The sequence below is a fragment of the Podarcis melisellensis genome, assembly GCF_964234715.1.
Source record: "Podarcis melisellensis genome assembly, chromosome: 4".
NCBI classification, from domain to species: Eukaryota; Metazoa; Chordata; class Lepidosauria; order Squamata; family Lacertidae; genus Podarcis; species Podarcis melisellensis.
In genome coordinates this window covers 101,440,165-101,456,471 of record NC_138531.1, presented here as the reverse complement: position 1 = coordinate 101,456,471, position 16,307 = coordinate 101,440,165, and the positions used below count along the sequence as shown (strand labels likewise).

The window sequence follows — 16,307 nt, the reverse complement described above, 5'->3', positions numbered from 1 at the left end:
TATGAATTTTTGCTTTTCCATATATCAGGTAGGCGTGCCATCCCCAACGATTGTCAAAACCTTCCAGGTCCAGGAGGTCCGGATCCTGCAACGTGCACCAATCCTTTTAGCAAGGTGAAACAGGCTGCCTCGTAGTAAAGTTTTAGGTCGGGTCGGGAACAGCCTCCTCTCTCTTTTATGTCTATTAAGATCAGGTGTTTAATCCTAGGTTTCTTCCCTTCCCACAGGAATTTGGAAATTTCTCTTTGCCATATCTTGAGACAACCTGTCAAATAAGGTAGTGTCCCATTGTTCCGCTGTCCAGTTAACATGGGTTTAATCTTTTCAACCTTTGCTTGAGAGATAACAATGGCTTTTTCCTTAGAATTCTAACATTTAGACCAGTCTTTGCACTCAACTTCCCATCACATTGTGCCATGTCATCTTGTATACACCCAGATGATTTTCTTCTGTCATGTAGGCACAGTCTCTCCACTCGTCCATCGTCACTTGCCTTTGTACACATTCCCTGCCTTATCAAGTCTGATTTTGTAGTGACTGAGTCTCCTTATACCTCTTCAAAAATATAGAAAGGCCAACTTTGGTTAAGTTTTCCCCAATCTCTCTTCTAATTTCTCCATAACTGTAGCCTTCTTCACTTAAAAGTACCATCTTACTTTCTGGAGACCAGTCAACTCTTTGTGCCATTTCTATAATTTTATTATGTTTTACACCCTCACTAAATGAAAGAACACACAACACCAACAAACTTGATAGCAATCACATAACACACTGACAAAAGTCAACCTAAGCAAGTTGTGCTTTCTTTTTCTGGTTATTTGGCTATAATTTTGATAGAATAGGGGTAATTGAACAAACTTTGTTGGATTGCAATCTCGATAGCATTCTTGATCAAATTATCTTTCCACTGATATATAATTTTATGACATTACTCCAAATGAAGTGGTGTTATGAGCCAGCAAACCTCTGAAATACACTTTTTTCCAAAAGTCTTCCACAATTTTGACCACTACTGTATATCTAATAAAGCAACATTCAACAACTCATCAGAATCTCATAATAAATATGTTGGTTAATGACAAAAAATGCAGGTAATGAATACACCCCCAACTCCCTTCAGTTCTTTTCCATTTGTTCCTGAGGAGGCTCTAATCCCTTTTTGTCTCCATTGCAGATTGTGATGAATCGGAAATTGAGAGCAAAGGTGACAACGAAAAATTCCCCAGAGAGGAGAAGCCACACAAAAATTTGGAGTGTGGAGAAAGGTGCAGTCAGAGCTCCCATTCCACTTCCCATAAACAAAATCTCATTGGAAAGAAACTCTATCAGTGCATGGAATGTGGAAAGAGCTTCAGTCAGTGCTCCTCTCTCACTTCCCATCAAAGAATTCATACAGGGGAGAAACCCTATCAGTGCGTAGAATGTGGAAAGAGCTTCAGTCAGAGATCCGATCTCACTAAGCATCAAAGAATTCATACAAGGGAGAAACCCTATCAGTGTGTGGAATGTGGAAAGAGCTTCAGTCACACCCAGAATCTTACTTCCCATCAAAGAATTCATACAGGGGAGAAACCCTATCAGTGTGTGGAGTGTGGAAAGAGCTTCAGTCAGAGATCCGATCTCACTAAGCATCAAAGAATTCATACAAGGGAGAAACCCTATCAGTGTGTGGAATGTGGAAAGAGCTTCAGTCACACCCAGAATCTTACTTCCCATCAAAGAATTCATACAGGGGAGAAACCCTATCAGTGTGTGCAATGTGGAAAGAGCTTCACTGGTAGCTCCTCTCTCACTTATCATCAAATAATTCATACAGGGGAGAAACCCTATCAGTGTGTGGAATGTGGAAAGAGCTTCACTCACAGCAGTAGTCTCACTTCCCATCAAAGAATTCATACAGGGGAGAAACCCTATCAGTGTGTGCAATGTGGAAAGAGCTTCACTCACAGCCACAGTCTTACTTCCCATCAAAGAATTCATACAGGGGAGAAACCCTATCAGTGTGTGGAATGTGGAAAGGATTTCAGGAAGAGGTCCGAACTCACTGACCATCACAGAATTCATACAGGGGAGAAACCCTATCAGTGTGTGGAATGTGGAAAGAGCTTCAGTCAGAGCTCCCATCTCACTTCCCATCAAAGAATTCATACAGGAGAGAAACCCTATCAGTGTGAGGAATGTGGAAAGAGCTTCACTGGTAGCTCCTCTCTCACTTATCATCAAAGAATTCATACAGGGGAGAAACCCTATCAGTGTGTGGAATGTGGAAAGAGCTTCACTCACAGCGGTAGTCTCACTTCCCATCGAAGAATTCATACAGGGGAGAAACCCTATCAGTGTGTGGAATGTGGAAAGAGCTTCACTGGTAGCTCCTCTCTCACTTATCATCAAAGAATTCATACAGGGGAGAAACCCTATCAGTGTGTGGAATGTGGAAAGAGCTTCAGTCAGAGCTCCGATCTCACTTCCCATCAAAGAATTCATACAGGGGAGAAACCATATCAGTGTGTGGAATGTGGAAAGAGCTTCAGTCAGAGCTCCGATCTCACTTCCCATCAAAGAATTCATACAGGGGAGAAACCATATCAGTGTGTGGAATGTGGAAAGAGCTTCAGGAAGAGCTCCGATCTCACTAAGCATCAGAGAGTTCATACAAGGGAGAAACCCTATCAGTGTGTGGAATGTGGAAAGAGCTTCAGTCAGAGCTCCGATCTCACTAAGCATCAAAGAATTCATACAAGGGAGAAACCCTATCAGTGTGTGGAATGTGGAAAGAGCTTCACTGGTAGCTCCTCTCTCACTTATCATCAAAGAATTCATACAGGGGAGAAACCCTATCAGTGTGTGGAATGTGGAAAGAGCTTCAGTCAGAGCTCCGATCTCACTTCCCATCAAAGAATTCATACAGGGGAGAAACCATATCAGTGTGTGGAATGTGGAAAGAGCTTCAGTCAGAGCTCCGATCTCACTTCCCATCAAAGAATTCATACAGGGGAGAAACCATATCAGTGTGTGGAATGTGGAAAGAGCTTCAGGAAGAGCTCCGATCTCACTAAGCATCAGAGAGTTCATACAAGGGAGAAACCCTATCAGTGTGTGGAATGTGGAAAGAGCTTCAGTCAGAGCTCCGATCTCACTAAGCATCAAAGAATTCATACAAGGGAGAAACCCTATCAGTGTGTGGAATGTGGAAAGAGCTTCACTGTTAGCTCTAAACTCACTTCCCACCAAAGAATCCATACAAAGGTCGGAAAAACCAGTATACAGCTTTAGGAGCCAGGCAAATCCGCACCTTTTTAACCAGGCCTTTTTCTTATTGACATCTAATGCTATTTTAACATGTGATGTTTTGTGTTTTTATGTTGTGTTTTTACTTTCTAAGCATTCTGAGACATGTGCGTGTAGGTAATACAGCCACTCTTAAATTCCTAGGGGTCTTAGCCCCCCCCATAAAATATTTGAGGAGGCCACCCCCCAGGTTTTCTTTGTGTTTTTTCCAAATGCAACCTTTTATTCTTCTGCTACTTGCCATACAATTTCGCTTTCAATTTGCCCTTTTAAGAATTTTTTAAAAACCGCACAAAGGTCATGAGGAAAACAAAATACAAGAAGATACAAACATGGACAGGTCCCATCTCTGCGGGCAAAATGGAAAAGTTGCTTAAAGGAGGCTTTCCCAAACTTGGGCCCCCAGCAGCTCCCGGACTACAGTTCCCATCATCCCTCCCCATTGGTCCTGCTAGCTAGGGATGATGGGAGTTGTAGTCCAAAAACAGCTGGAGACCCAAATTTGCTTAAAGGGAAAGTAGGCTGGCCTTGTGATACCCTCTGCTGGCCAAAAGCACTGCCCCAGAATCTGAACCACCCCCAGTACTCCTAATTGGAATTAATAGAGCGCAAAACTGAAGTTCGATCAGCACTTCAACCTTTAGGGAGCTTCTAGGTGCTTTCTGCGCCACTTAGAGTACCCACAGAATTGTGGCTTCTACTGGCAACACACACAGGAGAACAAATGAAAGACAAACACAATGAGCAAGAAAAAACCTGGAAAGGGCCATACCAAATGGACATCCAGTGTGAAGAGGTCACTTTCCCCACTGCTGAACAATGCCACAGGTAGAGGAGATGGAATGCTAGAAGTGTTCTCTGGGGCAAGGGCAGCTGCTGAGAAATTGAACTATAGGCGCAAAATATTACTTTTTTAAAAAGTCGCTGCCATTATAGGCATTGCCATTCAAATGGTGTGCATGCACCATGTGATTGATAGTGCAAGGCGGGACTTACCTGGCCCTCCACCAATATTTTATTCAAGTTGGCAACACTGGGTCGGGTGGTTTACAGATTAAATAAATACATAAATCACCTACCTTTGCAAATATTCCAGCTTGTCTATATCCTCATTTATTCTTCTTTAAAATGTATTTGCCCTTCATCTGCAGATTTTACATTATAAGCATACAGGATGAAAGCATGGCTTTCTCAAAAACAAGACAAGCCAGAGAAACCTCTTCTTTTCTTTTTTTGGATGGAGTTACAAACTTTGTTAATCAGGGGCCTGCTGATCAACATAGTCCATCTCTATTTCAGTAAGGCTTTGGACAGAGTCCTCTGTGATATTCATGTGAGGAAGCTGGTAAAATAAGACTGAATGAGGTAACTGTTAGGTGGATTTGACTGACCAAACCCAAAGAGGACTCCTTCATGGTTCCTCCTCATCCTGGGGAAAAGTGACCAGAGGGGTGCTGCAGGGTTTTGTTCTGGGCCCGTTGTTGTTCAACGTCTTGATAAATGACATGGTTGAAGGAAATGAGGGGATGCTCGTCACATTTGCAGACGAGATCAAACGGATCATAATGGCATCCTCTCTCTTCCTCAGCAACAGACAGGGAGACAAAAAAACAGTGCAAAAGCACAGCAGAGCAAAAGAGATAAGACCGACTTCCGTTCTTACACTTTCCAAGCCTAAACAGGGGCATGTGACATACTAGCCACATATCCAGCAACGGGAGGAGTGAATTGCTAACACACCACACATGATTGCAGGTGATATAAGGAAAAAAACCTGCTCCTTTTTCCTTATGGGGTACCCAAGAGCCCATATACAGTCCTTTTGTACATTCTCTATCGGTAGGAGAAAATAGCAGAGACCAACCAGACCAATTGTACATTCTGGACTTCCAGAGGCGGCGCCATCGGTAATGGCGGAATCCCTCTGAGAAACAAAGCAGCCAGTAAGCCTCTTCTTTATTAACTGTTGCAGCAGGGTTCTTCCCCACACGCAGGAGAGAGGAGGAGGACCCCGAGCCCTGCATGCAAGCCCTTATACAGAGATTTTTAATTGCCCACCCTGGAGTCCAAGACCACACCCAGAAACATCATACATACATCACAGAAAAGGCAGTCTACAACAGAAATCTGAGTGCATTGTTTTTAACCTTGAGAAATATTTGAGGTGACTGAAAGAGTGAAAGAGTCAAAATGGCTTTAGGACTTTTCCTGTGGGTTTTGGACATGTAGTTTATATATCTATATATGTGTTTGCATGTTACATTTATATGTATATATATATAACACCTATATATCACCTAAAAATTCTTATAACAATTCCCCCCTTTTTGGATATAATTTTGTAGCCTTATTGGAGTTCACTGATTGGGTCTGCGTTGCTCCGGGACAGGAGGAAGGAAGTCAAATGACGCCGAGGTTGGTTCAAAGAAAGAGTTTATTCTGCTCTCCGGATAGCAGAAGGCACTTGCGTGGTGAGTCCACAGCAAGTCCAAAGAAGTTTCATGCAGTATTTATATCCTCCAGACACCCTCTCCCCCTTCCCCAGCCACGTCAGCTTGTACACGCAGGTTGACAACACAGATGTTCCTGCTCCGGCACTCTTAACCATAAAAGGGATTTCCTTCCTGCACTCCTGACCATAAAAGGGTATTCCTGTTCCTACTCCTATCTTGGAGCCAGAGGTCACCATCTCTGGGAACACACTTCTTGCGTTTTTCCTGGACATCGGTCTGCGCATATTTTGTGGTCAGCACATAAGATAAAGTACTGATGTGTTTTCTCTGTTCCCCTAGAGAGCCAGGGTCATCCCTAGCCGTGACTGATAAAGGAGAGAGCTTGTTTATGCAGCCGTGTCCTTGTTATGCTTTTTCCTCAACAGCTCAAGTTTTACGCATTTTAGAGTGCTCCCTTTTGAAAGACCAAAAAAAGGGGGGGTAGGTCAGTTTTAAATTTACTGTACTGAAACCCATTCCTTCAATTTTTTTTCTGAAAAATTGTTGCCCCACAAATAACCTGGTATGTTGCAAATGGATGCCTTCGTGTAAATCTTAAGAGACTTGCATGTCAGGCCTCTTAAGGCTATTTGCAGGTGCAGGATATCACATAAAAAATAACACATGTTGCATTTTGTTACTAAATTACTTGTGGCATTCTAGCACTTTGGGAGAAACATTCTCCATAGTGGTCTATGCTTTACACTTAGCGAGAAAGTCAAATAATGAGTGAAAAATGCAGTTTGTTTTGTTTCTGCCTTCTTTGTGTGTTCCCAGGTGTCAAAGCTAGCTCTCCTGTGATCTCATACCTTCATCGTATCACAGCAGCAACAATCCCTGGTGAATCCCCGTAGGGCTTTCATATTGACCATGTCACCTTGTAGTGGCACAGGTTTGGGCATTTCTTGAGAGAGATGTCTTTGCCTTGGCCTTTCTAGGGGATTTATTATTATTATTATTATTATAGGCTCTGGTCTTCCACCGTAGGGAAGTTGCTCAGTTGTTCCTAAGGGACCAAAAAGCTGGATACACTTGCCCAATTCAAACGGAGTCCAATTAGAATTTATATAGCCCCATGGTTCTCCGACGTGGAGTTCCGGCCCCACCTGCCGGTGGCGGTCGGCCTGGGCCTTGTACACATCCTTGGCCTGGCGCAGTTGCTCCATCAATAGTTGGTGCTGAGATTGGAGCTCCTGGAGCCAATCTGTCACCGTGGGGACCGCAGATGCTGGCAGCACGTCCGGGAACAAACGCAGATGGTAACCGTAAGTGGCCTGGAACAGGGTCTGCTGGGTGGAGGCATTCACCGCATTGTTGTAAGCGAACTCCTCCAATGCCAAGTGGTCAACCCAGTCTGGAGGTACTCCAGGTTCCGGCGTTCGGTTCTCATTTCCACCATGAGATGATGGCCCCTTGCGGTGATGATAGGTCCTTGCGGTTCCGGGGTCCTGCCCATTCCCAAACTGGCCACTTTCCTGGGATCCATCTGCACCCCATCATGGGAGAGTTGGTGACCAAGGACGTCCACTGACCGCTTGTGGAACTTTCACTTGCTGAGCTTAGCATACAGACGTTGCTCCCGCAAGCGCTGCAACATGGACTGGACATGACCCTCGTGGCGAGCTGGGTCATGGAAGTAAATCAGACTGTCATCTAGCTACACCACCACGTACTTGTCTAGCAAGTCTTGGAACACGTGGTTGATGTACCATTAGAACAGGGCAGGCGCATTGCACAACCCGAAAGGCATTACCAGGTATTCAAACTGCCCATACCAGGTCCCAAATGCTGTCTTCCACTCATCCCCTGCTAGGATTCGAATCAAATTGTAGGCCCCCCAAAGGTCCATCTTGGTGAACATCTGCACCCCTTGCACCCGTTCCAGCAACTCCGCAATAAGGGGCAAGGGATACCGGTCTGGGATGGTAATCTTATTCAGGGCCCAGTAATCATGGCAGGGATGAAGCTTCCCACACTTCTTAACGAAGAGAACTAGAGCGGCGGTGGGCGTGGTATTGGGCCGAATGAACCCGCCCTCCAGGTTCTTGTGAAGGAAGTCCTGCAAGGCTTAGTGCTCTGGCTCTGTAAGAGAGTATAGGCAGCTCACAGGCAGGGGCACCCCGGGCTGGAGGTCTATGCCACAGTTGAAAGTGTTCCTTGAACACTTCTTGGTACTCCTGATAATCAGCGGGGAGCATTGACGCAGCTTCTCCTGTGGTGGCAGCCCCTAGCATCTTGGACCAAGCATGGGGAAGCGCACAGTCTGATTGACGCAGTCAATCTGAAGATTGTGAGACTCCAGCCAGTCCATCCCGAGCACCAGGGGAAACCGGGGCATGGTGGCAATGTCCAAGGTGTGCACCTCCCGGTGCTGCTGGTGACACAGGACCAAGGGCTCAGTCTCCTGAGGAACGGCACCCGAGCGCAGAAGCCGTCCATCAATTGCCTCCACCTGTACCAGTTCTGGCTTGTCCTGGAGTGGCACCTGACGACGGGCAGCGGAGGCAGAGTCCATATAGGAGCGGGTTGCCCCTGAATCTACCAGAGCTTGGGTGAGAATCCAGGGCCCGCCAGGGGGGTATAGACGCACCGGAACCATGAGGTGTTGCAATTCCACCGGTGAGGGCCCATCATGCAATGTTTGGGACCCCAGGTAGCCTGGGCCATCGGCTACTGGGGTTGGCCATTTCCCTGTGGCTGGCATTTTCTCGGGAGTGGCATACTGTCCACTCCCGCCACAGTAGAGACACAGGTTCCCCTCCAGACGGCGAGTCTTCTCCGAGGGGGAGAGGTGAGGCTGCACTGCCCCGAGCTGCATTGGCTCTTCCAGTGACTTTGCTGTGGCCATGGAACTGCTGGGAAGGACCGGAGCCGGGAGCCGGGAGTGCTGGCGGCCCTGAGCCTGGCGACGGTCCTACAACTGATCGTCTATCTGCAGTCTCCGTTGAATGAGGGCGTCCAGCGTGGTGGGGCGATCCATCATGGCCAGCTGGTCCAGTATCTCATCTGAAAGCCCCTCGAGATACTGGTCCTGAAGGGTGGAGTCATTCCAGGGCAAGTCCTGTGCCAACGGCCGAAATTCTGTGGCGTAGGCGGCCACTGTGGACTTGTCCTGTTTCAACTGCCAAATTGCCTGATTGGCTTGACTCCCCTTGACTCCCCTTCTGAGTGTTGCCGAACGTGGTTTCCAGATGGTTGCAAAACCCTGTATAGTCTGTCAGCAAGGGAGAGTCTTGCCGGAGCAGCTGATCAGGAAGTGCACCTTGGTGAAGTCATCGGGGAAATTCCAGGCTCGCCCCTGAATATACAGCTTGGTCTGGGCAAGAAACATGGGAAAGCTGGCCGGGGACCCATTGAATTAACCCGAGGCAAGGTCCAAGTCCAGTCCATGGTCAAAGGTGCAACATGGAGGCAGTCCGTAGTAGCTGAAGCTGGGTGCAGGGCAGGGAGTTGGGTGAAGTTAGGAACAGGCTTGCAAGCAGGGAGCCAGGGCGGGTCAGGAGCTCAGGAAGGAACTAGCAATCAACAATGTTGCTTCTGCAACTTGGAACTGGGGCTGGCCGGCTTTTTTCTGACCTGAGGCATAGGCTGGCCCCGATTCTCTGGTGACTCGCCTCTCTAACCCTGAGCCTTTGCAGCTCAGGAGAGGCTGGAGGGTTACCGGACCCAGAGGCAACCTCAGCTTTCTCTGACGGGGCTGAGAGTGGAGCATCTGAAGGCAATGGGTCCTCCATCACCTCAGGAGCCAGAGCAGACTCAGCTGGTGCCTGCACCTGAGGATCCAGCACAGGTGAGGACCCTTCAGGCTCATGCCCCAGCCCCGGCTCAGCTGGTTCTGGAGGCGGGGAATCCTGTGCAGGCTGGGATCCTTCAGGTTCAGCATCCAAGTCTGAATCCCAGACCATCACACCTTGTCAACAATGTGGAACTGTAGTAGTCCCCAATTTGGACTTAGCAGACATTTGGTCTTTATGAATGAACTGATTTATTGGGACTTCCGTCTATATTATTGCACTTTATGTGTTGTTTATGTGCAAGATAAACATTTGATATTGTGATAAGAATAGATAGAAGAGTATTGTTTATGTGAATGCACAGCCGGTTACGTCTTGTGTGTTTGTCCATTCCAGGAACAGCATTCCTGACCCAGATGTTCACAGGAAGTCCCTAAGATGATTCCCCTTTCAAACAGGATACGTGAACCTAGGCCAGTAGAGTCCTCCTCTCCGGCAGACGGACAACCCCTTCTTGTTCTTTTTATTAATGATTTTTATTGAAATTTACAATCACCAACCAACCCCCACCACCAAAACATCACATCTTATTACATGTATCCTACTTTGTGTTTCATAGATCCACTAGCTTCCGTCCTTCCCTTCCACCAGTTTTCCTATTCCATTCTATAGTTTACAGATTCTTTAATAATAAATTATACCATGACATGAGATTTATTTCAATTTAGCCATCTCAGCATACTCAACCAACTTTATCTGCCATTCTCTTATCGTCGGCATCTCCTGCTGCTTCCACTTTAGAGCTATCAGAACTCTGGCTGCAGTTGTTGCATATAAATATAATCTTTGATCTATCGTTTTAATCCCTTCTCCCACCAAACCTAGCAAAAATTCTTCCGGCTTTTTGGGAAAACTGTACTTAAACATCTTTTTTAACTCGTTGTAAACCGCATCCCAAAACTCTTTTATTTTATTGCAAGACCACCACATATGATAGAAGTCGCCGTCTTTTTCCTTGCACTTCCAGCAGGTTTGACTACTTGTTCTATACATTTTTGCCAATTTGGTGGGAGTGAGATACCAACGATAAACCATCTTCATAACATTTTCTTTTAAGGCAGAACAAGCAGTGAATTTATGCTCTCATAAAATGCTCTCTTCTGGGTTCAGAGCCCCCTGAGCTGAGCCGCCTGGCAGTTCTGGATCACCTCCTGCAGGTACACCTGGGGGGGCAAGGAGGGCAGGTCTGAGTCCCTGCTCTGGTTCTCTCCAATACTCACCTGTGGGGGAGGGATGTGCAACCGCAGCACATCTGCAAAGAGAAGGACATGGGGACAGGTGAGTCCGTCCCTGAGCACCTGGCAAGGCTATTCCAAGAGTTTTCTCCTGGATTCCAAGCCCTACTGCAGGGGAGTCAGAGCAAACTGCGGGAAGCAGTGAAAGACAGGAGTGCCTGGCGTGCTCTGGTCCATGGGGTCACAAAGAGTCAGACACAACTAAACGACTAAAGAACAACAACAACAAATCATAATCATAATCATAATAATTTATTTGTACCCCGCCCATCTGGCTTCTTTCCCCAGCCACTCTAAGTGTCTTCCACAGCAACCAAAAATACACAAAAATGTCACACATTAAAAACTTCTCTGAACAGGGCTGCCTTAAGATGTCTTCTGAATGTCAGGTAGTTGTTTATCGCTTTGACATCTGATGGGAGGGCATTCCACAGGGCGGGGGCCACTACCGAGAAGGCCCTCTGCCTGGTTCCCTGTAGCTTTGCTTCTCGCAGTGAGGGAACCGCCTAAAGGCCCTTGGAGCTGGACCTCAGTGTCCGGGCAGAACAACAGTGGCGTAGCGTGGGGGGTGCAGGGGGGCTGGCCGCACCGGGCGCAACATCTGGGGGGCGCGCTTGCCGCCTCCGGAGTCGCCGAAGAGCCTCGGGCACAGGCTATAGCAGAGCCCCATGTCTCGGGAAGGAGGAAGCCCCGGCCATGGACGCTGCCCCCAGGTGGTGCAGCAGGAGCCAGGCGGCGAAGGGGAGCCCGGGGGAGCGGAGGTGCCGCGGGGACACGGCTCGGGAGCTGCCGCTGAGGAGCCAGAGCATCGTCCCCGGGAGGAGAGGAGGAGCGGCGGCGGCGGCGGGTGCTACTGCAAAGCAGGGAGAGAAGGAGGCGGCGGCGGAGGGGAGCCGGTCAGGGAAGTTGCTGCTGGGGATGAAGAGGCGGCGGCGGCGGGAGGCAGACTTCTCTCCCTCTCTGGTGCTGTGAGGCGCTTGTCAGCCCACCGGCCCCTCCTGAGCGGGATATGGGTGGGCGGACGGGGTGGGTGGGGGAGAGGCGCCGGGCCCGCCTCGTGCCCTGACAGGAGCCACCGCGGGCGCCCTTGACGCGGCGCCCCTCATGCCCCTCGAGAGGTGTTGGGGGCAGCGAGACTCCGCCGGGCCCCGCCCCTCACCTCACTCCAGGCTCGGCTTCAGGGCTGTCTTGCGAGGGGGCGGCGGGAAAAGGCTCTGAGGAGAACCTCGCTGGCTGTCCCGCCGCGTCGCTTTTCCTCCTCACGTCGTTTTTCCATTCCCTTGAGGGGACGGGGAGGTGAAGGGAGCCTGCCTTCCTCCTCGCACGTGGCGAGTCGTTGGTGGAGGTTGAGAAACCACGCACATTAGACATTCATAATAATAATAATAATAATAATAATAATAATGGTTTTAAGACACTCCCCCCCCCAAGGAAAAGGCACTTTCTTGCCCTGCCCGTGGGCCAGGAGGTCGTGGCGGGCGAGGCCTTCAGCAGCAGAGCCCTTATTTGCGCTGCCAGCCTGACCTTCACCCTCTTACATATAGAGAGGAAAGGAGACGCGGAGGTGCAAAGGCTTGCGGGGCAAAAGGAAGCTCCGCTGAGTTCATCAGGGGTGCCAACGTGAATACAGTATGATATTGAGGGGGGGGAGGCAAGTAAACCCCGCCCTGCATAGTTGATCACATTGGCAATGCCCATCAACTGGGGGACTGGCCCCCTGAAATGTTTTATTGGGGGGCCTGAAGCAGCGGCGTAGCGTGGGGGTGCAGGGGGGGCCGGGCGCAACATCTTGGGGCGGCGTGCTCGCACTCGAGTGCTAAAATCCACGGGTTAGGGGGCGCAAATTACTTGCCTTGCCCCGGGTGCTGACAACCCACGCTACGCCACTGCAGAACAATGGGGGTGGAGACGCTCTTTTGGGTATGCTGGGCCGAGGCCGTTTAGGGCTTTAAAGGTCAGCACCAACACTTTGAATTGTGCTTGGAAACGTAGTGGGAGCCAGTGTAGGTCTTTCAAGACCGGTGTTATACCTCAGCACGGCGCAGGGACTGACTGAGCGGGTGGCGAGATGCTTTCAGCCTCGAACACTTGGCGGGTTCTGAAATGGTCGTGCAGGCCAGATTCACAACCCTGGAGGGCTGGATTCGGCCCGCGGGACATAGATTGAGGACCCCTGATCTACACTGACTGGCAGCAGCTCCCCAGAGTTTCAGGCAGGGATTTCGTCCAGCCCTTGCAGGAGGTGTCAGGAGTTGACCCCGGGACATTCTGCATGCCAAGCAGATGCTCTAGGGCTCCCCATATTTCACTAGTCTTTCAACGTTATGCTATTAGCAACCGTGGAGATTCCACCTGCCCCTTTCGAAAGGAGGACACTCACCTGATCAGTAGTAATAGTAGCAGTAGTACTAATAATAATAACAATAATAATTTATACCCCACCCATCTGGCTGGGTTCCCCAGCCACTCTGGGCGGCTTCCAACAAAATATTAAAATGCAATAGTCCATCTAATATTAAAAGCTTCCCTAAACATAATAACAACAACCATCCATTTCTGGAAAGGGAAATGGCATACTTTTGTATATTAGTATAAAAAGAATGCATAAGAAAGTATTACTCATTTATGATGAGAATAGGATTTATTTATTTTGAACTTCGCTGGGTTCCTCCTTGGCAGCCAGTGCGATTGTTTCAGCAGGGCTCGAACTCAGGACCCGCTGCCTTGAGGGACATCTAAGAGCAGTTGGGCACAGATCGGACGGCCATCTGCCATGGATGCTTTAGCTGAGATTCCTGCTTTACTGGGGGTTGTAATAATAATAATAATAATAATAATAATAATAATAATAATAATAATAATAATAATAATAATAATAATTTATTTATATCCCGCCCATCACTGGGCGGCTTCCAATAAAACACTAAAATACAATAACCTATTAAATATTGAAAGCTTCCCTCAACAGGGCTGCCTGTTTAGGGAACTAGACCAGCCCCCTCTTGCTTCGGGTTGGACTAGATGACCCTGGGATCCCCTCCTCTCTCTCCACTCCTGAATTCTAGGAGGAGCTTCCTTGCCTCCTGCAAAGCCCTTTTCCCTGCAAGCTCTTCCCCTGGTTTCTGGCCAAGGGAGGGAGATGCTCAGAGTCCAGCCAGGAGCCTCACCCCCAAAAGGATATCTGGGCATGGGCGTAGCCGGGGGGGGGCTGCCCCCCAAAATGCATAAGAAAAAATAAGAATCTGAGAGAGGGCTGAGCTGGGTGGACTCGGCTTGGCAAGGGTTAAAGGGAACTGAGCTGCCTTCCTAGAGAGGCCAGGAAGCAAGGGGGGCCAGGTCCTCCAGAGCCAATCCCCCTCCCTCCCCAGTCCTTTCCTGCTTGGGTGTCTCTCCTGCAAGGGCTGCCTCGCTCTCCCCTCCCGGGATCTGGTGAGTCTCCTCTCCCCCCCCCCAGAGGGTGCAGTGGGGAGACGGGGGGGGTCCCAGGGCTGCAGCAGGGGAGGAGGCCTGGGGGGCCTGATCTGCTCCTGCAGGGGGGGGGGACCCCAAGTCAGGGAGGAGGAGAGGGTCCTGCCAGGGAGGGGCCAGGTCTGCCGCGCTCTCCTTCCTGCAGATCAGAGGATCCCAATCTCATTTGGCCCTCCGCTCCCCCCCTTTCAGAAAAAATCTCCCTTCTTTAAACAAAGGAGTCCCTGGGACTTTAACTTTGAGTGACATCGCTCAGCCTCATTGCACAACAGAGGAAACATCTGCAAATGGTTTTCCAAAGCTGGACGAGGAGGTGGACTAGCCCCCCCCCCCAAGAAAACCCCACGTGGAGGAAGGGAGGAAAGGTGGGAGAGAAAGGCCAGGAATAAAGAGAGGGATCCCAGCCCATAGTCTGCCTGCTGCATTGGGGACCAGTTTCCCAGTGTCTCCCAGGGCAGCTCCCCACGGAGGCCACTGCAGCAATCCCCTCGCACCCAGAGCAGGGCATCCCAGGACCACATCCTCTCTGCCCCAAAGGGATTTTGCTAGCAAAGCAGCCGGAAATGGGCGCTGCTACTCACTGAGCCTCCAGGGACCTTGGCATCAATGGCTGTGTGTTTGTGTCTGTTAAGCTATCTAACAGAATACTACTACTACTACTACTAATAAATTACATACCTAAATTCAAAGGAGATGTCTTTGGCCCTGCCCATACCTGGCCCTCAGAGCAAAGAAAAAGGGACCCCACCCCAGGAGTCTACCTTGAGAATGGCGGAGAGTCCAAGTGCAAGAAAAGGAGACAGAAGCAGGGGAGTGGGGGTGGGAGTGGGGAGCAACTCCAGAGGACCCCCAGGTCAGGACCCCCACTAGAGAAAAGCATCCATTTATCACAAGATACAAATGACTCTCTTGTCAGTTGGTTCTGACTTCATGCATTGACTGGGAGGCAGCAGAAACCAGGTTGATTAATCTGACAGAAATCCCTTCAGTTGCCTCCACGTTTTGCATTGCTAGAAGGCTAGAGACTTCTTTCTTCTCCTCTTCTTCCTCCTCTTGTTCCCAGCAAGACTCATCCATGCTTGCTCAGGGAACCATTTCCCCCCTGTCCTACAAATTCTGTAACAGAACAATGTATTTGCTTTGTAGGATTTGCTAGAGCTTCTCATTAAGACGGGCAGAACTTGGCAGAAGACCAAAGGGTTCCTTCCAATCTCTCAGAGGCTTCCTGACAGCACAGATGGATGAGCAAGACTCAGCTGGCCCTGAAGCAGGAAGAGGCCATGCCAGCCGAACTGGGAGCACTGGGGGATTCTGGGAAAACCCTGTGCAGAAGATCCTGGGTGAGGAGGACACCCTCCGCTCAGAGCTGCAGAGCCAGCAGTTGAGGCAGTTCTGCTGCCAGGAGGCCAAAGGACCTCGAGAGGTTTGCAGCCGACTCTACCACCTTGACCATCAGTGGCTGAAGCCAGAAAGGCACACGAAAGCTGAGATGCTGGACCTGGTGATCTTGGAGCAGTTCCTGGCTGTCCTTCCACCGGAGATGGAGAGCTGGGTGAGGGACTGTGGAGCGGAGACCAGTTCCCAGGCGGTGGCCCTGGCCGAAGGTTTCCTCCTGAGTCAGGCAGAGGAGAGAAAGCAGGTGAGAGAGACTTTCCTCTGGATGCTCCCAAGGGGCTCCAAACAGGACAGAGAACATCCCATAATGGTCTGCTGATGGCCCATCTTTTTTCTTGGAAAGCATCCATGGGATGAGATCTCACACCCTTTAAGTCTTTGTCATTCTCTTTCTAGTATTTCTCCCCATTCTCTGTTTTGAATCCTTGTTTCTTTCTCAGGGAAAGGATCTCTTTGCAGAAATGGACCTGGATTCCTGTGAGGCAGAGAGGCCTCCGTTGGACACCAGAGAGAGGCCACTGGGTAAGGAGGAAGGTGGGTTTTCTCCACTGGTCTCATTCTCTTGGTTTTCCAATTCATCTGAGGGTTCTTTTCATCTTGTTTTGGGGGGAGACAGTTGGGGACAAGGGTCCAGA

General features: G+C 49.3%; 2 protein-coding genes across 2 annotated transcripts in view; both read left to right on the top strand.

The window, feature by feature from the left end:
- Positions 1–16,307, top strand: part of LOC309368832 (uncharacterized protein) — a 61,326-nt gene that overhangs the window by 32,945 nt on the left and 12,074 nt on the right. The window contains exon 4 of the mRNA XM_081909138.1: positions 1,175–3,478. Within this exon, the coding sequence (XP_081765264.1) occupies positions 1,175–3,273 (2,099 nt within the window). The 3' untranslated portion in view covers positions 3,274–3,478. The remainder of the gene's footprint in view (positions 1–1,174; positions 3,479–16,307) is intronic.
- The window catches only part of LOC309369127 (uncharacterized protein), a 58,674-nt gene continuing 58,428 nt past the window's right edge, over positions 16,062–16,307 (top strand). The window contains exon 1 of the mRNA XM_081909826.1: positions 16,062–16,194. Coding sequence (XP_081765952.1) covers positions 16,134–16,194 — 61 coding nt within the window. The 5' untranslated portion in view covers positions 16,062–16,133. The remainder of the gene's footprint in view (positions 16,195–16,307) is intronic.